Source organism: Mandrillus leucophaeus, unplaced genomic scaffold, assembly GCF_000951045.1.
Source record: "Mandrillus leucophaeus isolate KB7577 unplaced genomic scaffold, Mleu.le_1.0 Scaffold81, whole genome shotgun sequence".
Lineage (NCBI taxonomy): Eukaryota > Metazoa > Chordata > Mammalia > Primates > Cercopithecidae > Mandrillus > Mandrillus leucophaeus.
The window spans coordinates 3784605-3812302 of record NW_012108808.1 but is presented as its reverse complement, the minus strand read 5'-3'; the positions used below and the strand labels follow the sequence as shown (position 1 = coordinate 3812302).

General features: G+C 37.5%; 1 protein-coding gene across 1 annotated transcript in view; it reads left to right on the top strand.

Moving 5' to 3' along the window:
- The window catches only part of DDX60L (DEAD (Asp-Glu-Ala-Asp) box polypeptide 60-like), a 143983-nt gene that overhangs the window by 63994 nt on the left and 52291 nt on the right, over positions 1–27698 (top strand). Inside the window, exons 23-29 of the mRNA XM_011967792.1 lie at positions 10634–10738; positions 11261–11389; positions 13226–13350; positions 16312–16473; positions 21152–21317; positions 22653–22805; positions 24010–24114. Coding sequence (XP_011823182.1) covers positions 10634–10738; positions 11261–11389; positions 13226–13350; positions 16312–16473; positions 21152–21317; positions 22653–22805; positions 24010–24114 — 945 coding nt within the window. The remainder of the gene's footprint in view (positions 1–10633; positions 10739–11260; positions 11390–13225; positions 13351–16311; positions 16474–21151; positions 21318–22652; positions 22806–24009; positions 24115–27698) is intronic.

The following is a 27698-nucleotide window of genomic DNA, read 5'->3' as shown; positions in this document are numbered from 1 at the left end:
TCTTTCTGTGCCTGGCTTATTTCACTTAACATAATGACATCCAGTTCCATCTATGTTGGTGCAAATGATAGGATCTTATTTTTTTTTAATGGCTGAATGGTATTCCACTGTATTTAAGTACCACATTTTCTTTATTCATTCATTTGTTGATGGGCACTTAGGTTGCTTCCCAGTCTTGGCTATTGTGAATGGTGCTGCAATAAACATGAGAGTCTGGATACCTCTTTGATATACTGATTTCCTTTTTTTTTAAGTATATACATAGCAGTGGTATTGCTGGATCATAAAGTAGCTCTAGTTTTAGTTTTCTGAGGAAGCTCTAAGACTGTTCTCCATAGTGATTTTACAACTTACATTCCCACGAACAGTGTACAAGGGTTCTCTTTTTTTCTGTATCCTTGCCAGCATTTGTTATTACTTGTCTTTTGGATGAAAGCCATTTTGACTGAGGTGAGATGATGTTTCATGGTAGTTCTGATTTGCATTTCTCTAGTGATCAGTGATGTTGAGGGCCTTTTCATATGCCTGTTTGCCATTGTATATCTTCTTTTGGGAAATGTTATTGAGATCTTTTACCGATTTTTGAATTGGATTATTATTATTTGGCTATTCTGGGCCTTTGGTGGTTCCATATAAATTTTAGGATTGCTTTTTGTATTTCTGCAAAGAATGTCATTGGTATTTGATAGGAATTGCATTGAATCTATAGATTGCTTTGGGTACTATGGACATTTTAACAATATTGATTCTTCCAATCCATAAACATGGAATATCTTTCTACTTTTTTCGTGTGTGTCCTCTTCAGTTTCTTTCATCAGTGTTTTATAGTTTTCTTTTGTAGAGATCTTTTACTTCTTTGGTTAATTCCTTAGTATTTTATTTTATTTGTAGCTATTGTAAATGGGATTACTTTTTTGATCTCTTTTTCAGATTGTTGGCTGTTGGCATATGGAAATGCTACTGATTTTTGTATATTGGTTTTGCATCCTGAAACTTTACTGGATTTGTTTCTCAGTTATGGCAGTATTTTGGTGGAGTCTTTAGGTTTTTCCAAACATAAAATCATATCATCTCAAAGCAATGATAGTTTAACTTCTTCCTTTCCAATTTGGATGCCCATTTTTTCTCTTTTCTGACTGCTTTAGCTAGGACTTCCAGTACTGTATTGAATAACAGTGGTGAAAGTGGGCATCCTTGTCATGTTCCAGATCTTAGAAGAAAGGCTTTCAGTTTTTCCCCATTCAGTATGATACTAGCTGTGAGTCTGTTGTATATTTCTTTTATTGTGTTCAGGTATGTTCCTTCTACATACAATTTTTGAGAATTTTTATCATAAAGTGATGTTGAATTTTATCAAATGACTTTTCAGCATCAATTGAAATGATCATATCATTTTGTCTTTCTTTCTAGTGATATCATTGATTGATTTGTGTATGTTGAACCATTTTTGCGTCACTGTGACAAATCCCACTTGGTCTTAATGAAATATCATTTTAATATGTTGTCAAACTCAATTTGCTAGTATTTTGTTGAGGATTTTTGCATTAATATTCATTAGGGATATTGGCTTGTAATTTTTTTTTTTGATGTGTCTTTGCCTGCTTTTGGTATCAGGGTAATACTGGCATTGAAGAATGAGTTTGGAAATATTCCCTCCTCCTCTCTTTTTCAGAATAGTTTGAGTAGTATTGATATTAATTCTTCTTTAAAGAGAATAATCTAACTAATAGTTTGAGTAGTATTGGTATTAGTTCTCTTTAAAGAAGACAGGAGTTAGTTCTCTAAAAGAACTAATTCCAAAACTACTCTGACTATTCTGAAAAATGGAGGAGGAGGGAATACTCCTCTATTTTGGTAGAATTCAGCAGTGAAGCCATTGGGTTCTAGACTTTTCTTTGCTGAGAGACTTTTTATAATGGCTTCAATCTCTTGTTATTGGTCTCTTCAGCTTTTGGATTTCTTTGTGGTTCAATTTTGGCAGGTTGTGTCTAGGAATTTATCACTTTCTTCTAGGTTTTCCAATTTATTGGCATATAGTTGCTTATAGTAGCCTCTAATGATCCTTTGAATTTCTGTGGTATCGGTTGTAATGTCTCCTTTTTCACCTCTGATTTTATTTATTTCGGTCTTCTCTCTTTTTTTTCTAAGTCTGGCTAAAGGTTTGTCTATTTTATTTATCTTTTTTAAAAAACAAACTTTTCATTTTATTGATTGTTTGTATTGTTTCCTGTTTCAATTTCATTTAGTTCTGCTCTGATATTTATAATTTATTCTGTTGATTTTGGGTTTGGTTTGTTCTTGCTTTTCTTGTTCTGTAAGATGCATAGTTAGGTTGTTTACTGAAGTTTTTCTGCTTATAGCTATAAACTTTCCTTTTAATACCACTTTTGCTGTATACCATAAGTTTTGGTATGTCGTGTTTTTATTGTTTTAAGAAATTTTAATATTTCCTTCTCAGTTTCTTAATTGACCACCTGGTTATTTAGGAGGCTATTGTTTAATTTCCACATGTTCATAAAGTTTCCAAAATTTGTCTTGTTATTGATTTCTGGTTTTATTCCATTGTGGTCAGAGAAAATGCTTGATATTACTTCAATTTTTGTTGAATGTTTTAAGACTTGTTTTGTGACCTAACATATGGTCTACTCTTGAAAATGATCCAGGTGCTTAGAAAAAGAATGTGTATTTTGCAGCCATTGGATGAAATGTTCTGTAAATATCTATTAGGTCCATTTGATCTATAGTGCAGATTAAGTCTGATGTTTCTTTGTTGATTTTCTGTCTGCATGGTCTGTCCAATGCTGGAAGTGAGGTGATGAAGTCTCCAGCTACTATTGTATCAGGGTCTATCTCTTACTTTAACTCTATTTAAAATATCTATTTTTAAGATAAATTTGCCTTATATATCTGGGTGGTCCAGTGTTGGATGAATATATATTTATAATTGTTATATCTTGCCAATGAATTGACCCCCTTATCGTTATATAAATAACTTCTTTGTCTCTTTTTATAGCTTTTGTTTTGAAATCTGTTTGGTCTAAATATAGCTATGCCTTTTCTGTTTTGGTTTCCATTTGCATGGAATATTTTTTTCCATCTGTTTATTTTCAGTCCATGTGTATCTTTATAGGTAAAGTGTATTTCTTGTAGGCAGCAAGTCATTGAATCTTTTTTTCATCCATTGAGCCACTACATGTCTTTTGATTGGAGCGTTTAGTTTATTTATATTCAATGTTGTTACTGATAAATAAGGACTTACCTGCCATTTTGTTATTTGTGTTTTTTTTTTTCAGTTGTTTTGTGGTCTTCTCTTTCTTCTTTCTTTTCTTCCTGTCTTCCTTTTAGTGGAGGTGATATTCTCTGTTGGTATGTTTTAATTTCTTGCTTTTTATTTTTTGTGTATCTGTTGTATGTTTCTTGATAGGAAGTTACCATGAACCTTGCAAATATTGTGTTATAACCCATTATTCTCAAGTGAGGACAACTTAACACTGATTGCGTGTACAAACAACCAACTGCAAAAAACAAAAAAATGAATGAAAACTATATATTTTAACTTCCCACCCCAGATGCTTTTAAACCTTTTGTTGTTTCTATTTATATCTTATTATATTGTCTGTCTTGAAAAGTTACTGTGGTTGTAATTTGTGATAGGTTCATTGTTTTGTCTTTCTGCTGAAGATATACTCATACCACAATTACAGTGTTATAATATTCTGTGGTTTTCTGTGTACTTACTAGTAAGTTTTTTACCTTCAGATGATTTCTAAATGCTCATTAACATCATTTTCTTTCACACTGAAGAACTCCCTTTGGCACTTGTTGTAGGACAGGTGTTGCTGAAATCCCTTAGCTTTTGTCTGAGGAAGTCTTTATTTCTCCTTCATGTCTGAAGGATATTTTCACTGGATATACTATCCCATAATAAAAGATTTTTTCCTTCAGCCCTTTATGTCATGCCACTCTCTTCAGGTCTGTGAGGTTTCCACTGAGAAGTTTGCTGCCAGACATACAGGAGCACCACTGTGTTATTTGTGTCTTTTCTCTTGCTGCTTTTAGGATCCTTTCTTTATTTGTGACCTTTGGGAGTATGATTATTAAATATCTTGAGATGGTCTTCTTTGGGTTAAATCTCTTTGGTGTTCTATATCCTTCTTGTACATGAGTATTGGTATCTTTCTCTAGGTTTGGGAAGTTTTCTATTATTATCCCTTTGAATAAACTTTCTCCTCACCCTAGGAGTTTTAAGCCCCTTTAAGGCCAATAAATCTTAGATTTGCCCTTTTAAGGCTGTTTTCTATATCTTATAGGAATGCTTTATCATTTTTAATTCTCTTTTCTTTTTTCTCTTCTGACTATATATTTTCAAATAGCCTTCCTTCAGCTCACTTCTGCTTGATTAATTCTGCTATCAAGAGACTCTGGTGCATTCTTCAGCATATTGGTTGCATTTTTCAACTCCATAGCTTTTGCTTGATTCTTTTTAATTTTTTCAATCTCTTTGTTAAATTTATCTAATAGGATCCTGCTATTATTTTATTGATATTATATATCACATTGATTTGTGTATGCAGAACCATCCCTACATTGCTGTGATAAACCCCACATGGTCATAATGAAGTATCTTTTAAATGTGTTGCTTAACTCAGTTTGCTAGTATTTTGTTGAGGATTTTTGCATTAATATTCATCAGGGATATTGGCCTGTAGTTTTCTTTTTTTAATGTGTCTTTGCCTTGTTTTGATATCAGGATAATGCTGGTTTTTTGAATTTCCTCAAAACAGCTATTTTGAATTATTAGCCTGAAAAGTCACATATCTTTGTCTTTCCGTAACTGGTTCCTGGTAACTTATTTAGTTCATTTGGTGAGGTCATATTTTCCTGGATGGTCTTGATGCTTGTAGCTATTCATTGATGCTTAGACATTAAGTAGTTAGGCATTTATTGTAGTCTTCACAGTCTGGGCTTATTTGTACTTGCGCTTGAGAAGGCTTCCTAGGTATTTGGAGGGACTTGGATGTTGTGATCTAAGATTTTGGTTACGGCAGCCATTTTCTGTATTGGGGGTGGGGGCACCCCAAGCTCAGTGAGGCTGTGGCTCTTATAGACTCATAGAGAAACCATCTTGGTGGTTTGGATAAGATCCTGAATATTTCTCTGGATTATCAGAGACTTTTGTTTTCTTCCCTTACTGTCTCCCAAACAAATGGAATCTTTTTCTCTGTGTTGAGCTGCCTGGAGCTGGAAAGAGAGAACAACATAGCATCCCTCTGGTGTCCACCGCAGAGACTGCACTGGGTTAAAACTGATTCAAGCACAGCATTAGGTGTTGCCCTAGGCTTGCAATAATCATTGGCTACTGCCAATTTTCATTCAAGGCCTGAGTGATCCACAATCAGTAGGTGGTGAAGCCAGCCAGACTTGTGTCCTTTTCTTCAAGGTGGCGGGTTCCCCTGACCTCAGGTGGGTCCAGAGATGTTGTTTGGGACCCAGGGCTTGGAGTCAAATTCTACCGACTCTTCTCTTCTTTTTCCACAAGTAGAGGAGTCTCTCTCTCTGACCACAAGCAGCCCTGGCCCATGGTGAGTTTTTCCTGGCTACTGCTAATCTTCACTCAAGGCCCAAGGCCTCTTCATTCAGCTTGTGGTGAATGCTGCGAGACCTGGGTCTCTCCCTTCAGGCCAACGGGCTTTTCTCCGGCCCAGGGTAGGTTCAGAAATGCCATCCAAGAGCCAGGGCCTGCATTTGGGGACCCCAAGAGCCCGCTCAGTTCTCTACTCCACTGTGCCTGAGCTGGCATCTGAGCTGCAAGACTAAGTCCCATTTACTCTTCCCTCTCCTTTCTTCAAGCAGAAGTAGTCTGTCCCCATAGCCACCACAGCTAGGAAGGTGCTGGGTCATACCTGAAGCCAGCATGCTTCTATTAGGCCATCTTAGATTCTCTCTGCATGTCATGCGGCCACTGCTGGAGGATGTGGGATGGGTGGCATTGGCAGGTCGACACTGTCTTTCCTGCCCTCTTCAGTGCCTCTTCAGTGATAAAGAGTTAAAACCAGATACTGTGATCACTCACCTGATTTTTGGTTCTTAGAAAAGTGCTTTTTGTGTGCATAGTTGTTCAATTTGGAGTTCCTGCAGGGGCTGATGCTCGCAAGAGGCTTCTGTTAGGCCATCTTTACCGATAATCTTAACCTCAGGTACATGGACATTAAGGATGGACTTCATAGAAAAGTGAAAAACCTTTAAAAATTGTGTATGTATACATTCTTCTAGCTTTCCTTAGATCCTCAAAGTCGTTTGGGACACCCAAAGTTTAATAACTGGAAAGGAAGTAATGGAGAGTTCTAATTTGGGTTCTTTGGTTAGTTTATTCCTTTTCTTTATTTACAGACATTATTGTTTCCTATCTACTGCTTCTTAGTATCTATTTCTGTCTTCTACTTCTGTGAGACTAACAGTGCCACCACAACTGTATTGGCACTCCTTGTTCATGTCAGAATCTCCCATTACCAAATGGTCTGAACAGGGAAGAGACATTTCCTACTAACATAAAAATCGGAACATGACCTTTTTCATGGTGGACTGATAACATGAAGTTTTTGGAGATCTCACTTAAGGCCCTGGATTATGAGTGTGGGAAGATATTAATTTCTCTTGCTATTCTCTCCTCTTTTTCCAGCGTATCTCTGTTATTAAATTCTATAGGTTCAAGTTGCCTTGTGAAGATACAGACATTAGCCAATAGTTGGTCCTTTTTTTATTACATTATGTCCAAAATTGTGCTGTTCCATTTATCTTCCTAAAACATAATTCTGATCCTCTCCTTCTTCTACTCAAAATTCTTCAGTGTTTCTCCATTGGAAATAAATTACAGACTTTGTAGCTTGGCATTCAAGTCTTCTATAACTTAGACTTTCCTCAGCTTTTCACTCAAACCCTAGCTTACCTAAAGCTTTCATGCTGTGTGCTGTACCTGGAATGCTTCATTCCAGATGCCAAACTCTAAGTTTCCAGATTCTGTTCATCTTCCATGTCTTTGCTTATGTGGGATTTTTTCCAGAAGTCTTTCTATGATCTCTCCACATGGAATTAATCTTCTTTTCTGATAATAGGTAACTTATTATTTGTACTTTTAAAATGACACTAATTATGTTTAGCCTGCTGTTAAAAAAAAATTTTTTTTTTTTTTGCTTTCATGTCTTCTTTTTCTTATTAAATTACAAAACTGTTAATGAAAAATTTGGCACTTTTTCACCCCTGGATTACCTTATAGCTAGCTCATAGTGCCATATACACAAAAGTTGCTCAGTAAATATTTGTGGAATGATGATTGCCAACATGTGTTGAGAATTTACGTGGCAGGCACTTGTTAATATTTATTTGTATTTCTCTTTTAACCTTCACAACATCTTTATAATAAATGTACTATAATTGTTCCCAACTTACAGATGAGGAAAAAGAGTAGGGAGGTTGTTTAACTAGTCCAAGGACTCAGTTAGTAATTGTCAGACTATGGTACAAACTCAAAAGTTCTGACCCCAAAGCCTAATGTTCTTAATCATAGTGTTATACTAAATAATTTATGGATTGAATGCATGAGTAAGGAATTAAATGGAAATTACTTCGTAGACTCTGAACTATGGTGATTAAGGGCATGTAAAACTCACTTAAAGTGATTCTGTCTCCCAGAAATTTTCAAGCATAATTTTATTATGTAGTTTTTTCTTGACTTTGCAATGACTCATTCCAAATGGCATTCCTGTCCCTATCCCTCCCTATTCCCCTGGCTCTGTGCTTAGGGAATAGATATATGATAAGCATCCATCACTCTTTAAGCCTTCCAATTATATTTTGATATCTTTAGCATTGAATTCTCAGCAAGTTTTTAGTTGCGTAGTATTTTATAATGTTTTAATGGTTTACTCTGCTTAAAGTGATTTAAGGTAAGTTACCTTTAAGCATTTGTGAGTACAGTGGCCTGGAGTTCTTGGTAAGATCATCATTTTGGCCATGTGCCTTCCTCTATTCTCAGTAGCTATTAATGGAGTAATTGGAAAGCAACAGAACCATTACAGTGTGTTCTGACCCTGTATGACTTCTGCAGAGCTGTGCTGTTGTATGAATCTTCTCAGCTCTTTACTCTGTGATACTTTACTTTTGTATGCCTGGGGACAACTAGAGAGACATGCTTTTTAAAATGCTTAGACAACTGCTTACATCTGTGAGGTGTGCATTTATGTAAGACCTTTCTTTGTGCTCCTAAGATAGCAATAACAATAGCAAGATGGTCTATCCAATTGAGTTTAATATTCATGAGATTACATTGAAATTGTTCAAACATGAGGGGAAGCAGAATACATTGAAGCAGCAAGAGAAGAATGTAAAGGAACCTTCTAACCTTGGATTTATTCTCTGTAACACTCATGGAAATAGCTTTGGAAAGGAAGGCATGGGAAGAGGATGAGTGAGCTGGCTTTAATCCAGCTGTGATGAGGGATCACTGCAATCCATATATGGCTTGTTCCTGGGCTAAATGAAGAGCTGCACAGCCTTCCTACAAATTATGCTGCCATAAAAGAACAGCTGCTCAGTGCCCTAAGAGGCTGTTGGCACCAGGCAGTCCTCGAAAGAACTACTATCTGTCTCTTTCTGTGTAGTTCTGATAAATTCTTACCATATAACTTTTTAACTTATTTTTTATTCATTTTATTTAATTTTTTTTTCAGAAGGAGCATTGTGGTATGATATGGTTTTGTTTATGACTGAAGAAGTACAAACCAATATAACCATATAATTATCTTTTGTATATTGTCTTTCTGTATAATTTTATATATTATCTAGGCCAACTTAAGAGATGCCAGTTAATTACATGTTGTGCAGAGGAGAACAGTTGAGTTGGATATATCCTTTTAGTGATACAGTTGACAAACTGATGAAAAAGAATACTTGAAAGTTAATAATCAGTCACTATGATGGATGGAATACTAAAAAAGAGCAAGGCATTTTAACAGCATGTCATATACATTATATCATTTAATCCTCACAACAAATCTGTGGTGTAAGGATAATTATTCCCGTTTTAAAGACAGGAAACCAAGGCATCCGTAAAGGAAGGGAGATGCTTTGAAAATGAATCACTGTTATTCTAGAGACCAAAATAGAAGCATAGCATTAGTATGTACTTGGTAATTCTTAGAAAACTCTAACTACTTAAGTCAGCAATGGCTTCATTTGTAGACAGAATATGTGGTCACCTACAAGATGCAGTTTATGAGATGCTGAAATCCTCACCTTCTGAGATAATACTGTTACTAGTGTGTTCAAATGAAGTCCCTGCCAACTAGCTAACTTCATAAATTCAATCTGAGAATTGCTAAATGATGATTCTTTATATTTATGTTGCATAACATAGAATAAAAAGAAAATCTTGCTCTATTAACCTTTGGAATCTCACCACAGTCTTGAAGGCAAGCAATGAAGACATTGTCATTCTCATACTGTAGACAAGAAAGTCAGAACCCCAGGGAGTAGTGATTAGAGCTGTGATTAGAACCCAGATGTGTGGCACAGTCCACCAAACAGCCCTTCTTTGCTTTCTGAACTCTATGTTTGGAGTGGCTCCTTTAGTCCAGTATTTCCAATCTTCTAGGAACCAGTCATAGGTATTTTTTAAAGGAAGGGTTCCTTCCTCAAATAAGTTTGGGAGAAGTGTGATGTCCTATCCTTTTCTTGGAGATTCACAGTGCACATGAACACAATGGAAACCTTGACATAAAGATATTTGGTTAACTTGTTTAATAGGGTCTTTCCCATAGATTTCTCATGTTTAATTTTCTTTCTTGGTGTTATGGTTTAGATGTTACTTTATCCCTTTTGTACATAATAGATTAGAGGAAGTGGTGATTGAAGCCAGAGGAATATAGAACACAAAGGTTATGAGGACAGAATTTGTTCTTGTACCCTACACAGTGCTTTGTGTGTAACATCAACAGTATTTGTGAGAGGAAGAATAGTGCATGAGTTCTAAAGGCTTAAGACAAAAGCTGATCAGTAAGCAGAGTAGCCATCAGGTAGAAATTTCTTTGAGTATCTGAAGGTTGTCTGAGGGTCTTTGTCCTTATAAAGTTGATCCAGTTCTTATATTGGATTTCTAGGGGCAAAGCTTTGTCTCTTTTTACATGGCTTGGTAGCCATAAAATCATCTTCATCACTGAACGCATTTTAATGTCTGTTTCAAAGGGATATTTCAAAAAGAAACGTATTTTTTTTTGTCTAAACTGAGGCTATTCTGTAAGAGCTCATATTTTCCAGCCACCTAGTACCCTCACTGGCATTCTAGGGATGTTTCATAGAGCAGTGTTAGTTTGTTATCTAGTGCAAATAGTCTCAGGAAATAGTACTGAAACTCATTAGTGGACTTTGGAGTTTTCCATTTCAGCAGGTTAGGGATGCTACTTTGTTAAGACTTTATTAACAGATCCTTGCAGAGGTGAAATATTATAATTTATTGCCTTTTAATGTCCCTGGATTCATAGATAAAGACTTGAGGGTTTAGCCATGAAAGATAAAATAAAGGAAATATAAACATTGTAATTTTATTTGTTCATCCATCCATTAATTTGTTTATTCACAGATTGAAAAGTATGGATTCCCACCTGATCTTATCCTCACCCCTCAAGAAAGCATCCAGCTTTATGACACAATGGTTCACGTCTGGGAAGCTTGGCCCAGGGCTCAGGTAAATATAGAAATGTATATTCATCAAAATGAACTTTAGTTAATGCTATTCCAGAATATAGCAAAATTACTCTTGAGGTAAGCACACGTATTCTCTCTATTTGCTGATGCTGCTATTTTGAAATAATCAATAATTTTTTCTTTTTTTCAGACATTCTTTGTGACTTTATTATTGTATGTAGCATGGAATATTCTATAATTCTTGAAAATATTTCTTCTTTTAGCTTTTGCGATACCATACTACTTTAACTGTGTTTTTGGACTTATATTCCTTCATTCTCTTCTCTGTTGGTTTTCATCTTTTCATCAGCTGTGCCCTGTATTCTTTCTTTTGAAGAGTTCACCCATCGTCATAGGTTTATGTGTTAGAAATTATTGGGAGGTGAAAAGATTTTCAACAGCCTCTGTCCTCAAGGAGTTTGCAATTTGGTTAAGGAGACAAGTAAACTTAAATACATCATTGTATCTTTCTTACTGTAGATTGCATAGCTTAGCTTAATTTTGTAATAATTTTCCCCCCAAGGAATTGTGTCCAGAGGAATTCATTCTTTTTAAGAATAAAATAGTCATTAAGAAGTTGGATGCTAGAAAATATGAAGAAAACTTAAAGGCAGAATTGACAAATTGGATTAAAAATGGCAAAGTGAAGAAGGTAATTTTCACACTTTCTTGGACAAAGTTTTGCTTAATTGTTAATTGTTTGGAGTTGCATAATAATTTAGCTAATAACTGTTTTGTAATCTTTTCATTCCAATTTTTGTTTTAGTAATTCCGTTTAAACATGTTATACAGTGACTATGAGATAGAAAATAGGAGGAGGGAACTGATTTCATTTCTTAGCTCAGTGACCTTTAAAACATGTGCCATAGGCTTTTGGTTTCTTCAGGTAACAGCTACAAACAGCTAAAAACAAAGAACCTTTGACTTTAACAGGAGCACCAATGTTGCCAAGGCTTTCACAGAAGAGCAACTGGCTCCAGAGGAATGATAGTTAAAATCAGGAATTAGTAGAGGGGCTAATCTGAGTAAGTCTTGTGCAAATAAAAATAAATTATTTAAAAATAACCAATCTCTGAAACTCATGTACGTGATGATAAATGAGAGAATATAAATATACTTGCAGGAGGCTCAGGCAAATTTATAGATGACAGACTCATAGGTGACTATGCTGAGAAACAAAGATATCCTTGAGCATAACATTGATGGATCTTTGGTTCTAGTTTGCTGACTGATTGTCATGTTAATTTGCCTTTTTCACTCTGGTGGTGAAAGAAATAAAGATAAAAATGGTATTGGTTGGCCAGGTGTGGTGACTCACACCTATAATCCCAGCACTTGGGGAAGCTGAGGCGAGTGGATCACTTGAGGCCAGGAGCTTGAGACCAGCCTGGCCAACGTGGTGAAATCCTGTCTCTAAAAAAATACAAAAATTAGCCAGGTGTGGTGGCGCACGCCTGTAATCCCAGCTACTCTGGAGATTGAAGTCGGAGAATCACTTGAGTCTGGGAGTCAGAGACTGCAGTGAGCAAAGATCATGCCACTGTACTCCAGTCTGTGCAACAGAGGGAGGCTCATTCTCGAAGAAAAAAAAAAAAAGAGATATTGATGTTAGGAAGTATTACAAATAATTTAGCCTATTTGGCACAGAATGCTGTGTTCCATTAAGTGTTAATCGGGGAAAACTGAATACCAACGATGTCCCTATTTGCCACCCCTCAAATGATAATTAAAATGAAAAATAACTTTGTCAAGAAAATGTATTCATGATAGCACATAACTATTTCATCAGATTTTCCATTGTATATTATGTAAAGGAATTTAATGTTAATTTTCCTGATATAAAATAACATTTATTTTTTTCTGATTAAAAAAGAAGTAGATGCTGTTTATAAAAAATTATAAAACATGGAATAGTAGGATAAAAGTTACCACCCACAATTTCAGCAATATCTGAGGTGAACAACTTGTTACACTTCTATTGATCATTGTATTTTGTGACTCATTCATCTCTTGAATTTTCAGTTACGCATTATAAACATGTCTCTATACTATTACAAATTATTGGTAGACATAGTTAAAACTTTTTCTTTTTAATTTTAAGAGGTTCTTTTCCATTATTGATTTTATATATACTTCTTAACATATTTGGTTATCTAATAATTGGAGAAACCTTTGTCACTCTACCTGCAACAGTTGAAACAGCAACATTTTAGGAACATCCTTATCCTACTGACTTATTTCTAGTGCCGACAAAAAATCATATATTTTATATCTTTTATTGTCTATTCTTTAATATAGAGATGTTTGTGACTCTGCTGACTTTTACTATTACTTGATAATATATTCTAAAAGGACCATTTTAAAAACCCACCCAAAACTATATATGAAAAATTCTTCTAATTTTAGACAACAAAATAATTCCTTTCTTTCTTCTGTTTCCGCAAATTCTTTTTTTTTTTTTTTAAATAATTTTAACTTACTGCTCTAGGTCAAAAGAGTACTGGAAAACCTTAGTCCGGATTCATTGTCTAGTTCAGAAGATATGGTAAAAATGTTTCCTCTCCTCGTTGAAAAGTTAAGACAAATGGATAAGTTGCCTGCAATATTTTTTTTGTAAGTAACTGAAACTTAATTTATCTTTGTTTATATGTTAGAATTTTTTGTTTGGTTTTGTTTTCAATTAGTCTCATTTATATATAGTGGTTAGAAGTAACCCTACTTTTACTATTTTGTTGCATTTTAGAAAAATAACATAGATTTTATTTTTAAAGAAATGAGTCAGTCTTCTAGGTCAATCCTTATAAAATTTTTCATCGTATTGCCCTCTTAATTCCTTGACTCTTGATTTTTAAAAAAGTTTTTGGCTTTCCTAAATGTTTTTTGTAAGTAGCTATTACCAACTTTAGAAATGCTCCTATAGGAACTAAATTGAAAGCATTCATAATTTATTGAATGGTTGGTTTTTAATTTATAGCTAAGAAAACTAAGCCCAGAGGCTTTCCTTGATATTGTGTGGTATAATAAAAAGACCTTGAGTGGTATTTAGCATCTCTCATTGATTAAGAGAACTGAAGTGGGACACATTAAGTGGTTAACACTGTGTACCCTGGACCCACTCTAATAATCAGAACCAAAAAACTTATTTAGCCCAGAGAATTTTAAATTCTTTTAACTATGAAAGTTTTGTATAAAATAAATTCCCAGCACCTTGATCCAATGGTTATGTGAAATTGTTTACAAAGATAAATACACAAACACATAGGTGTTGTAGATATGTTAAATGGTCGCACTAAGCCACATGTGTATTGTTACGAATCCGAAGTCCATGCTGGTGGTCAATAACTAAAAAATGATGATGAGAGAAGTTAAAGAGTAGTATGACTGAAGTCACAAATGTGGGGAATTACAAGAAAATTTCTTCTTCTTTTGTGCTTAGACAGAGTAAACAAATGAGATATTCTGCCAACATGTTATAACGTCTATCTAGATTACTTTCCAGTGTGGCTCTGAATTTTAGTTAGAAACAAATGTACCCCTATATGTCACTGAGGAATGGCTGAAAGTATGACTTTGGGATAGGAATCTAAATAGAAACAGGATTCATTATTTATGCACTTATATGCATTTAATTTTTTAAAATAATTTTTAAAAAGTTATTTTAAATGTTTGGGAATGAGATCTTTAATGGAGTTTCCAGTTGTCTTGAAAGTATGCTACAGAAATCCTAGGTTGAGTCCACTGCTTTGTAGCTCTGGAACATTGAGAACTCTATGACAGTTGGTTTAGACTCAAGCTGGGTCAACTTCCCTTCCTTAATCTGGACTCTAGAAAAACACATGGTGCTGACAAAATGCATGATTAGCGACTGGTGCCCATGTAGAGGCACAGTTAAGAGCCCACACTTTGGGTCAAATCTTAGCTTAAATTCCAGCTCTGCCCTCCTTTGGCTATGTGACTTCTGAAAATCTATTTAGCCTCTTGCAGCCTCATTTGAAAAATAGAGATAATAACTAATTCATTGGGTTGTGATGTGGATTAAATGAGGTAATTTATATAAAACACTTATCAGTAGAAAACATGACTGATTGAGGCCCATTCACTAGCTTTTTTTTTTTTTTTTTTTTTTACACTGGACTCTTGTCATAGATTAACAGAGGGATTAAAAAAGGAAAATTAATTCTAGATGTCCTAGGTCTGTTTGTGTTAAAGCAGTAAGAAGAATCGTTTAATGCTGTCATTTAGGGTACTGTTTGCAACCAGTAATATATGGGTGTTGCATATTAACTTGTATTACTGTGAACAGGGAGGCAGATTTAGAAGTGCAGTTAGACATATAGCCTCTGCTTCAGTGAACTGCAATTGCACTACTGCCTTCCAGTCTGGGTGACAGAGAAAGAGGCTGTCTCAAAAAAAAAAAAAAAAAAAAAGCCTCTGAAGTTGAGGCTGAATTGCCCAGGTTCTAATCGCAACCTGACCAGTTACTAGGCTATGTGACCTTGAAGACGTTTTTAAATTTCCTTTGGCATTTACTTCTTCATCTGCAAAACAGAGATAATATTACCTTCCTCATAACGTGGTGGTAGAGATTAAATTAGTTAATATATTTAAGCCACATAGAATAGTGCCTGGAACTTGGTCATTGTTTGCTGTTATTACTTTTGCTTTTTTACATACCAAATCTTCTTACCATGCGTAGTAGACTGTGACTTTCCTAGCCTTTGTTTCTTCAGTGTACTCATTGAATGCTGATCAGCTAAATAAGATTTCTTTTCGAAGTCTGTTTTCTAAACATGCTAGTAAACCCATGGCCTCACAAGTAATATTCGAAAAAATTCTATGGTGAACTCAGCCTATAATGAGTGTAATATTACTGGACATTACATATATTGAGCCAAAACATTTTTTTCTAGCAAACTATATGTCAAGATGATAGTGGTAGATGGACCTGTGATATTGTCAAACTCCCCAAAATATTTGAAGATATTTATTCTGAGCCAAATATGAGTGACCATGGCCTGTAACACATCCCTCAGGAGATCCTGAGAACATGTGCCGAAGGGCTGCAGCGTGGTTTTATACGTTTTAGGGAGATATGAGACATCAATCAAATACATTTAACATATACATTCGTTTGGTCCAGAAAGGCAGGACAACTCAAAGTTGGGGAGGGAGGCTTCCAGGTTATAGGTAGATTTAAAAATTTTCTGATTGGGAATTGGTCGAAGTAGTTATCAACAGAAAGGGATGTATGGGTTATGATAAAAGGTTGTGGAGACAAAAGTTTTACCATGCACACAAAGCCTCCAGGTAGCAGGCTTCAGAGAGAATAGATTGTAAATGTTTCTTATCAGACTTAAGGTCTGTGTTGGTGTTAATGCTGGAGGGCATAGGGAGGTATGTAGAACCCCCACTTCCCATTGTGGCTTGAACCAGTCTTTCAGTTGAAATTTTAGAGTGCCCTGGCCTAGGATGAAGTCTATTCAGATGATTGGGGGGCCTTATAATTTTGTTTTTGGTTTACCAATATGGATGGAAACATAGTCTTTTCAAAGCACTATTTCCATTTGTTTTAAGGTTTAATAATGGTGATGTGGAAACAAGAGCTGGAAGTGTGTGCAGTTTTCTGGAGAAGATAGAGACAAAAAGCCATCCCCACACTGAATGTCATAGTTATGTCTTTGGAATAGATGAAGCACTTGAAAAAGTTGTAAAAATGGAGAAGACACAAAAAAGGTGGTAAGTATTAATGTTTACTTGAACAAATTGGCCCCTAAGGACTTAAAATATTTATAAGACACTGTCAGAAATGTTTAGAGACCTGAGCCACAAAGGGGTTCTTGTTATTGTTATTGGTTCTTGTTTTTGCAAATAGAGTAAATTTGGGTGGGAGGATGGGAGGAAGGGAATCCCTCTTATACGTGTAGATAGATTTCATTTAGGAATCAGGAGAGGTGGGACTACGGCCTGTAAGCCTAACAATCAGCTGGGCCTCCTAGGAGGCCCTCAGCCTACATAACCTGTATCATGCCCCAGGGTACAACCTGGAGGTTTCCTGGTCTGTAGAACACTTATTCACTATTGGTGGGAGTGTAAATTAGTTCAGCCATTGTGGAAGATAGTGTGGTGGTTCCTCAAAGACCAAAAGACATAAATACCATTCAACCCAGCAATCCCATTGCTGAGTGTCTACCCAAAGGAATATAAATCATTCTGTTGTAAAGATGCATGCATGCGTATGTTCATTGCAGCACCATTCACAATAGCAAAGACATGGAATCAACCTAGATGCCCATCAGTGATAGACTGGATAAGGAAAATGTGTACACCATGGAATACTATGCAGCCATAAAAAGAATGAGATTATGTCCTTTATAGGGACATCGATAGAGCTGGAGGCCATTATTCTTAGCAAACTAATGCAGGAACAGAAAACCAAATACTGCCTGTTTTCACTTATGAGTAGGAAGTAAATGATGAGAACACATGGACACATAGAGGGGAACAACACACACTAGGGCCTATCAGAGGGTGGAAGGTGGGAGGAAGAGGGAAAGAGAGGATCAGGAGAAATACCTAGTAGGCACTAGGCTTAATACCTGGGTTTTGAAATAATCTGTACAACAAACTCTCATGACTTAAGTTTACCTATATAACAAATCTGCACATGTACCATTGAACTTAAAATAAAACATAAAAATAAAAGAATGGCCTATAGAATGAATTGCCATACCAATTGTATGCATGGGGTAGAACTTCACTGCTGTGATTTTTTTTTTTTTTCCTTTCTCCCTAAGGTCTGATTAATTCTGACAGTTCTATGGTCAAAATATTTCTTCTCTCCTTGCCATTCTCTGCCTCCTCACTTACTGGCTCTGCCTTGGTTCAGGTCCTTGCCATTTGTTATTTGGGATTCTTTGGAGTCTTTCTCATGTGTAATGTCTTGTTCCAGGTTCACCTCTTCCAATGTTATTGACGTACAGGTGCTGGTCCGATTGTTCTGTTTTGGGATTCTATAATGGGTGTTGCTTTTCTGGCCAGAAACCTCTGTGGCCAATGGCACCTTTGCTGCACACAGCCAGGCATGCTAGCTGCAGAGGGGTGGGCAGCTCCAGGCACTGGCACAAGCACCAGCTTCCTGTGAGGCTGGGGCTGAACCAGGTATACCGCAAGCAGCTTCCACGGCTGGCACTGAGGAGCATGGTGGTGCCCAGAGATGCCAGGAACTGCAGAGCCTCAAAGAAGTTATCACAGCCCTGGCTTGGAGAGCTCTTAGTTCTGGGCTCCTTGAAGGGCTGCAGCTCTTCTCTCCTTCTCTCTTCTCTCCTGCTTGTCACCCATAACGTGGCAAGCAAGGGGCGTGTTTCAGCCCTGTTTGTGTTATAGCTCTTTTAGCCCTGCCATTCAGTGGGTCCCAACTTCTTGTCCTGTGTCCAGGAAGAATGAGGTACACAGACAAGTGGAGGGTGAGCAAGGTGAAGAAGAGCTTTACTGGGAGATGGGACAGCTCAGAGGACACCTGCAGTGGGTAGCTTCTCTCTGCAGGTGGGATGTCCCAATGAGTGTTGAGCTCTTAGTGGAGAAGAGACCCTGGAGTGGGTTGCTCCTCTCTGCAGGCAGGTAATCCCGTCAAGTGCTCAGCTCTCAGTGGAGAGGAGACCCTGGAGTGGGTAGCTCCTCTCTGCAGCTGGTCGTCTGTTGAGTCCTCAGCTCTTAGCAGAGAGGAGGCCATGGAGTGGGTAGCTCCCCTCCACAGCTGGTGATCCTGACGTCTGCTCAGCTCGCAGCAGAGAGGAGACCCTGGAGTGGGTAGCTCCTCTCTGCAGCTGGTCGTCTGTTGAATCCTCAAGTCTGGCTGAGTCTGAGGTTTATATGGGATTCAGAGGGGAAGAAGTGCGTGCCAATTGGTCCATGGGTGGCCATGGGCAGGCCTGGAGAAAGCACTGTAAGTTCCCACATCGGTCCACAGGACTGGCAGCCCAGCCCCCGGGTTTCAGGCCTTCCCCAGCTTGAAGGTGGGACTTCACCAGGGACCCACTCCTTTCTGCTCAGAGCTTGTCTGCCTCCTGCTGCTGTTCATGGCACCCAGGCTGTTTGTGCCAGAGAGCTGCCTGCAGACCAGCACCGAGCTGCTCTTAGCCCCTGCCTTGGCCTCCCTCCCATGCTCACTGGTACTCAATGTCTGGAAAGGGCCGAGCCAACAGGGGGCTGGCATGTCAGCACTGTCCTGAGCGTGCACATACCTGGCTAGGTTGCAACAGCACCTGGGCTCAGCCTCAACTTTGCTCTGAGATTGGAGTGGGTGCCAGGAGCAGGGAGAGGCCGGGCAGCAGGAGCAGACGCTTCTGAGCCTGTGGAGTAGTGGCCGGGAGCAGAGAGAGGCCAGGTAGTGGGAGCAGGCGCTTCCAAACCTGCAGGGGCAAGGGGGCCTTCCTGGGCCCCCGAGAGCGCAGAGATGCCTGGGTCCACAGTTGCAGCTTGGGTGGCTGCAGCTACACCAGGGAGGGTGGGGCTTCTGCCCACTCCTGGCACCCAAGTGCACAGGGAGGCCCAAGTCTGCAGCCATGGGTTGGGTGGCTGCAGCTATGCCCATAAGGGCAGGGCTCCTGCCTGTTCCTGGCCCCCAAGAGCACAGGGATGCCTGGGTCTGCAGCTGCAGCTGCAGCTTGGGTGGCTACAGCTGTGCCTGGGGAATGCGTCTCCCACCCTGTCAACTTGGAAGTGGGCGGGACTTCCACCTATTCCCAGCTCCTGCTGGCTCCATGGAGGACACAGCCCTGGCCTCGCCTCCCATACTGAAGCCAGTGTCATGGCAGCGGCCGCCCCAGATTGGCCACTGCTGCCATCAGTTCTAACGTGCACATTTAGTTAGATTGTCCTACATACAAAGTTCTTCCTTCCGAATTACTTGGTAGAGTTGTTAAAGGGTAGGCACTCACACAAATTGCTCTCCACCATCTGAATCTATGTACTACACACTGCATCTACCTGGAGGGCCTTCCTTTCTGTTGGCTCATAAATCTGCTCATTTCCCCACATCTTTTGTTTTGAATCTGTCTTCTCTCTGAAGTTTATAATGATTCCCTCACATAGATCTATTACCCTTTGTCTTTTGTTGTCATTCCACTTTGAATCATTAAAGCATTTGGATCAATTATAACACTGCATTGCAGTTGTTTTCATAGCTTTATTTTCTTTAGATTGGGAGTTCCCTTAAAAGAACTGCATATTCTTCTTTGAGTCCCCTAATAATAGCATATTGCCTGGCACGTAGTAATAGTGCTTCATAAACACTTTTGAAAGACTAATTAAACCTTCCCTCAACATTTGTCTTAGTCCATAACAAATTACCATAGACTAAGTGGCTTCTAAACAGAAATTTATTTCTCACAGTTCTGGAGGTTAGGAAGTCCAAGATCAAAGTGTTGACAGAGCTGCTTCCTGGTTCATAGAGAGCTGTGTTCTCTGTGTCCTTACATGGTGGAAGGGGCGAGGGATCTCTCTGGAGGCAACTTTATAAGGTCACCAATCCCTTTCATGAAGACTTTGTCTTCATTACTTCATCACCTCCCAAAGACTCCACCTTCTGATATCACACATGGAGTTTAGGATTTCAGCATATAAATTTTTTTTGAGGGGGACACAAACTTTCAGTCTGTAACAATGTTGAAACAACTTTCATTGCCTTTCTCATTCAGACATTTCCTAAAGACTAGGGCAAGCTCTCTATTGATTTCACCACTGCTTTGATCTTTTTTCTGCTTGTTGGACATAGGAGAAGGGAAAAGTACCTGGGAGAGAGATGTTGAAGCTCCAGGTCTTCTCGGTGACTGATTCTCTTCAGTCAGTCTTTTTTCAGGACTAGAAACTACATTTCAAGTTGGATGTGTAGTGAACGACATTGGCCATGAAAATAGAGAGTATTTAATGGTATAATCAATTTTTCTCTTAGGCCTAGTCAGGAAGGGTCTCTGTTGTCAGTATGAATATTTAAAATACCCTTTTCTGTCTGGAACCCTCTTCGTTAGACCAGAGTTAGTGGGATCAGAGGATGTGCCAACTCATTCTAGACTGTGCCACGCACCCCACCCCCTTTGCTTTTCCACTTTGCTCTGGCCACTGCTCAAGAGATTCAGGAGCAGAAATTTTCCTGAGAAGAACTGGGTATCTGTTACAGCGTGAAGGAGGAGAAATTTTGCAGAGAAAAGGAAGAAAATACAGGGGATTTTGCTGATGATGGGCTCTGACTGCTAGATGAAATGGTGGAAATATACATGAGGAAGGGGAGACCAAGTCAGGATTGATGGAGCTACTGTCAATGTCGGATGACCAAGCGAAATCTGTGGGGCCTTAGGCTTCTTGCTGTAACTGAATATGAGTTTTCATTACTTAAAAGTTTATTTTTTTTAAATAATAGCATTAAAAAAAACCCAAAGAGGGCTGAAAAACTGGAAAGAAAACTAATGTATAGAGCTGAATATATTAATTTCCTGGAGAATCTGAAGATTCTGGAAATCTCTGAGGACCACACGTATGCTGATGTCAAAGCCCTGCACGCTGAGATTACCAGGGACAAAGGCTCAGTACGTCAGAGAATTATTAATATAATACTTTACAGTTGTGACATTTTATCATAGTGATTGTTTAATATCTTTGAACACTGAAATGACTTTTGTAATACCTTTGAAATATGATTATCTCTGTGTATTATTTTGTCTGTTTTGCAATGATTATCCCAATTTAATGTGCCGAAGTTCTATAGGTGACTCTTCCTTGCTCAGTGTGAATGTCAGCCTCTTATTTTATTTCACTCTATTATCCTGGATTAGTTTATAGCCTGATTCTAGAATTCAATTCGATATATTTTAATACTGGCCATGTTTGGGTTTATATGACACAATATATTTTAAATAATATCAACTGAAAGTTTCAATTTCAGAGACCTTCTATATAACATTCAAAACATTTTATTAAACAGATACTGAAATATCCAAGGATAGTATGGCATTTAAACATTTTTTATTATGCAAGTAATTTATGTCCATTGGAGAAGTACTTGAAAATAGAAAATAAAAATAATGTCACAGCTCAGAGAGACTCACTGTTCTATCAGATATTTTTTTTCTATTGCCTGTAGTCACAAGCATGTCCACACTCACATAGACATTCCGTGTATTTATTTGTTAATAAGATAGGCCATGTTATATACAAATTAGTCTGTAATCTCCTTTCCTCTGTTACCTATTTATTTCTTGCCGACAATAGAGCTACGTTATTATTTTAATAGCTTCATAGTGTATATTTATGTGGATGACTATAATTTATGTAACCAGTTGTCTTACTCTAGGCTGCATAGGCTATTTTTATTATTTTTTCTTGTTCTTGTAATATGTTTTTACCTTTGACATCTTTGCCAACTGCTGGATTTCCTCCTGAGGATACATTCTTAGAAGTGAGGCTGTGAGGGTATGGACATTTTAAAGGGGTTGGATATGACTTCTGAGTGGTTCACAGTGAGAAGTAAGAATTCTCTGAGCATCTAGAGTAGAGATCTTGCTCTGCCTTCTTGGAGAAGTCTCTCTCTCTTTGCTCGAAAATCTTAAGGTTCCAGTAGAGAACTAGTCTCTCTCTCTCAGGCAGCAGAAGATCGGTTACTCATCTGTCCTGGGCATTTGATCTGCTGCTCCAATAGCATCTTCGCCTTTGGTTTATAAGTGCCTCTTCTCTGAGATAGTCTGTTCACAAAAATGGGCAGATTGTTTCTGTAGTCATAAAACATGTAGATTCAGGGTCGAAGGGAAGCCTCACTGTGTGCAAGATGTAAGTGATTTGTTCATGAAAATGTCCTTTGATTCTGATTGAGCTTGAAATTAAATAAAATACATGATCAATTGTTTTACACTTCTCTCTTGTTTTAGACTTTGGATAGGGTATTAAAACGAGTGCGATTAACAAGAAACGGCAAAGAACTGAAGGCTTTAGCACAAAGGGGGATTGGATATCATCACAGCGGCATGTATTTTAAAGAAAAAGAGTTCGTTGAGATACTCTTTGTAAAAGGACTTATTAGGGTAGGTACATTTCTTTGCGTTAAAAAAATAAAGTTGTGCATATATGATGCTGGATACCAGTAAGAGGTAAAAAATTATACCAGTTGTTTTTCTCATTTAACCAGTGTCTTTTTATTACAACTCGCTGGACTGTTCTGCTTCTCCATCTATCCCATTTATTAGAGGAGTTTAAAAATTATTTATACACTGAAAAATAATATTTATAATGAAGTAGTATAGCTGTGGTATCACCTCATGTGATCCACCTGCCTTGGCCTCCCAAAGTGCTGAGATTACAGGCGTAAGCCACCACACCTGGCCAGAACACATTTATTTTTTTTTAATGGTACTCATTATGGTTAAATTCTAAAGTTTAGTGATTTGAGCCTTTCCTTTTCATTGATGAACTTTTAAAGATGAGCAAATAATGGGTTGAATTTGGATGGGTTTATAAATATCAATTAGAAAGTCTTTTTGCTTACTCTGCATCATTAAATAATTGAAATAATTATGGCACAGGTTAATATTAATGTATTTGACAGGAAGAGAGAGCAGCTGTGTGCACCTAGCACTAAATAGGTGATTGGGCACATAACTGATATTAAGAAAGTAAATAAGGAAAATGTAACTGTATTATGCTTCCATTAATTAGATCAGTTATCTGTTTGGATAAAACCTCCATAAACAAACATGAGAATAAGAGAAGGTGGTTGTCCAGAATACACATTATTACCCCATCTTAAGGAAAATTTGTATGCTAGTTCTTCATTCATTCATGCATTTATTGGACACATGTTTATTGTGCATCTGCTGTGTGTCCAATACTCTTCCAGGTGTTGAGGATACAGCAGTGGCTGAGAGAGATCAATGCCCATGTCCTCATGATACTTAAGGTCTTAGAGGGACAAGTAAAGATGGTTATTTTAGGAATGATGGTGCAGGAAGTCTTTTTGTACATTTATATAGAGATCAGAAAAAGCCTGCAAATGGAGATTTGGAGAAAATGATTTTAGGGTGAGCAAATGGCAACAGTTAGGATGCTGAAGTAGCAGTGTTCTTTGAATACTCAGGCAGTAGCAAGAACAATGGGGCTAGTATGTTAGTTTTAATGACATGTGGTTTATTAAAGCTCTAAGAGTTGTTCAGTGACTGGAGTGGAAAATAGACCTTGTCTCCTTATAGAGATGCTATATTGTGTATGAACTCTTCTTTTTTTTTTTCCTAGGTAGTGACGGCTACTGGAACACTTGCCTCGGGGATCCACATGCCATGCAAATCTGTTGTGTTTGCTCAAGACTCAGTCTATCTGGATGCTTTAAATTACAGACAGGTAACTCTCTGACTCTTTAACTCCCACTGCTGAAGGCTGAGTGTGAAATAATGAACCATGTGGCACTCGCATCTGGTAACAGGCTACAGCTTGTGTCCTTCCTTTTACTTCCTGTGTGGCATAGCGTTTTTGAGTTGAGTGGCCTGAGATCTTGTTGCTTCATATTGTGTGGTTTATCTGTTTCACTATTTTCTCACAGTTAGCATTTATTGGCTTAATAATCTTAATGTAGTTTAGTTTTTAGTGTAGTTTTTATATTTCTTGAGAAATATACAGCTGTTCTGATTCTTGATCCTTTATAGTGCTCATTTATTTTATTTTTCTGGGAGTATGTAAAATGGTCTGAAATTCTTTGCATTATCTGTTTCCTTTAATTTGCCTTTCTCTGTGTGTGGCACTTGGTATTATCAATTCCGGGGTCTTTTGGGAATCCTGTCATTTAAATTAGGTAGGTTTTGACTTCCTTACTTCAAGTTTAAGTACTGAGTATTTAGGAGCCATTGACCACCTGTTTTCCAAATTCCAAAACTTTAATACCATTCATCTTCTTGGGGGTCTATGCTTTTTTTTAAAAAAAATGTTTTCATTATCATTTTAGTGGAATTTCTGGAGTGAGAAATGTTACTTGGAGGTCTCTAGATAACTTTTTAAAAATCAAGGATAAAAATATATCTGTCTTATAAGGCGAGGGAGGAAAGAGAGATAAAGAAAAACAAGTTTGAGAGTGAGAAAAATAAAAATAAAAGAGAAGGGCTATATAACAGAGATTTAGACACAAAGACAAAGATGTTATACCTGAGCATCTTCTCATTTCCTTTTGTGACATCCTATATGTGGTATATATTGCAAGTCAAAGGGGAGAAAAATTACTTCCTCTCTACACACTGCTAAAAAAAAAAAAAAACCTGACAATAGTTTTTTCCTAGTCTCGAAATATGAAAGATAAATTATAAAATATAAATTTTTTCATTTTGCTTATTCTTGAAATTTTCCTCTTTTCTTATTCAAATGTAGATCATGTGAACTCTCCTAGACTGGAATGTGAAGATTGTGATTTTACAGAGAAAAGGAGTTTATCTCCATTTCATGACGTTTTAGGATGTTGCTGTTTCACCCTTAAAAGCCATATTTTCCTTTTCTCAAGTATAGCTATGGACCATTTCACCTTTTACCATGTGCTGTTAGGAAAAACAGAAAGTCCCTGAGCTGGAATTTTTTCAGTCTTTCTCCTTTTCATGTAGTGAGCAAAGTTTCTCTTAAGGGACTTTTGTTTCCTTCAGAATTGTGGTCTCCTTTTTTCTCTTCCTTGCCAAAATCACTTGTTTGGAAGAAATCCAACATCATTTATTTACTATGGACCATAATGAAAGTGGAACTACTTTGTTATCCTGCCCTAATGACTTAGCATTATCTCCTAGGACAGAATAAAATATATTTTCTCTGTGAATGGATTTTGTTTGTTTCTCAAGGGTCAGGTGGCAGGCCTTTCTGGGAATTACACCTTGCACTTAAACCCCTCAACAACTGCCTAATCATCCCAAATGTCAGGTTGCCCCTGTTTAGAGAAATGCACTTAAATCAGAAATGCATTTCCATGTTATTTACAATTTGTCTAGAAGGATGTGTCATATGATGAGAACCAGAAAATATTAGTTCTACTGCTTGCACTTTTGTACCAAAAGTATTTCATACATTTCAGTTTAGTCATGATCTTATAGCTACAGCCTTAGTTTAGCTGTCATTATTTTGACTTCACCTCAGTATTTTGACACATCTTCCAACTAGAAGTAAGTATTTACTATGTTTTAAACTTAAAAGTTTTAAAAAAGAAAATCTACCTGTGGATTTACATTTCTCACTCAACAGTTAAGTTATTATTTAGAAATATAAATAGAAAATTCAGTCTCCAAAGCTGGTTTCCCAGGAACTGACTTCAGTGACTTTGTCCAGCTGTTTCAAAATCTTGTTCTTTCTCTAGATCTATTTGAATAGGAGGCATGAAGCTACGCATCTTCCTTCCTTCTAGCTCTTTTTTGATAGAGGAATCTAGTCTCATGGGAGTGTGATTTTTCCTAGCACAGCGGGTAATACAGACCCCTGAACTATGTATTTTATATTAGGTCTTTAAAGCAAATAATATGCTTTACTGTGTTAATTGAAAAAAAAATGATGTGGATTTTCTGCTAACATGCCGTTTTCTCCTTTTGGTCTTTCCATTTTCTGTCGTTTAAAATATACTCATTTATATATTCCTTCAAATGGCATTTATTGTGAGTCAAATACATGTCATGACCTGCTCCTAGGTGTCTTCCTCATGTTACTCAATCTTCATAGGACTTTATTGCCTGTAAAATAAAGAGAATACTTGTTAGCTTCACCTTCCTGACTTTTCTTCAACAATCAAGGAGAGCAGATTACACAAGGCTGTGGGTAGCAGGAAGCTGTGATTATTAGAATCATTGGGAACAGCCACTGAGAAAGCTGCCTACTATAGTTTGCTGCCTGGGTCCTAATGAGTCACTTCTCTCCCATAAGCAAAAACACATTCACTGCCTCCCAGGGTCTCCAGAAGTCTCCTTATTGGCATAAGCCTGGGATTTCTCTAGTCATCAGAATGCCCTTATTGCTTTCACAGTCTCTTGGTATCCTTTCCTGGGCCTCTTCACCACCGTGTCAGCGTTACCTTGATTCTGCCTACATTCAAACCAGCCTGTTGCCCTGCCCCTCCCCTGGTGGCCTGGCTCAAGTCTTGCCTCAGATACCTATGTGCTAGATCTTCACAGTGCTTCTGAAGGAGTGTGTATAAGGATTAACATAGGGGAGCTGGTCCTAGATTCCCTAGGCTTAAATCTGACCTTACTCTTTACTAGCTGTTCAACCACGGACATGTTAGTTAATTTCTCAGGTGTCAGTTTCTCAATCTGTACGATGGTGACAATGATTATATTTCAGAAGGTTATTATGAGGACTATCTGAAAAATGTACACCACTCAGAACTGTGCCTGGCACATAGTAAGTGCTCGATGAATGCCAGCTGTTATTAATAGGGCCCTTTGCATCCTGATCACCATGTGATTTTTAAAAATATATATATTTATTTCTTGTTTTTTCCTAGTGAGAACCTTCTGGTATAAATTGTTTAGTAACTGACCTCTCATTTCTGCTATGCCTTATTCATCAGGACCTTTGCTCTCCTTCTTCCTCTTAGAGACTTTCTCTTCTTTCCCCTGATTGAAATCATAGCCCCTTTACAAGTATCTGATTGAACTGTCCTCATGTGTTTTCTTTGAAGTCTTGTTTGATTACTCTAGCTTTGGGGAAATGTGATTGTGCTTGTTCTCTCACTGTTCTTGTTATGTATTCTTGTAAATTCCATTAAGGAATTTGTATCTCAAATAACAATTAGCATAGGAATAACAAGAGATGCTGAAGGTATTTGTGGCACTGATGATTTCTTCTGTACAATGTGCATCCATCTATGCTAGGCTGTCATTTTCAGTTGTGGTGGTATAATGGAAACCATGATCACGGAAAATCTGCAGACATGAGGTGATTATTGCCAAACAGATGTGAGACTTCAGGTG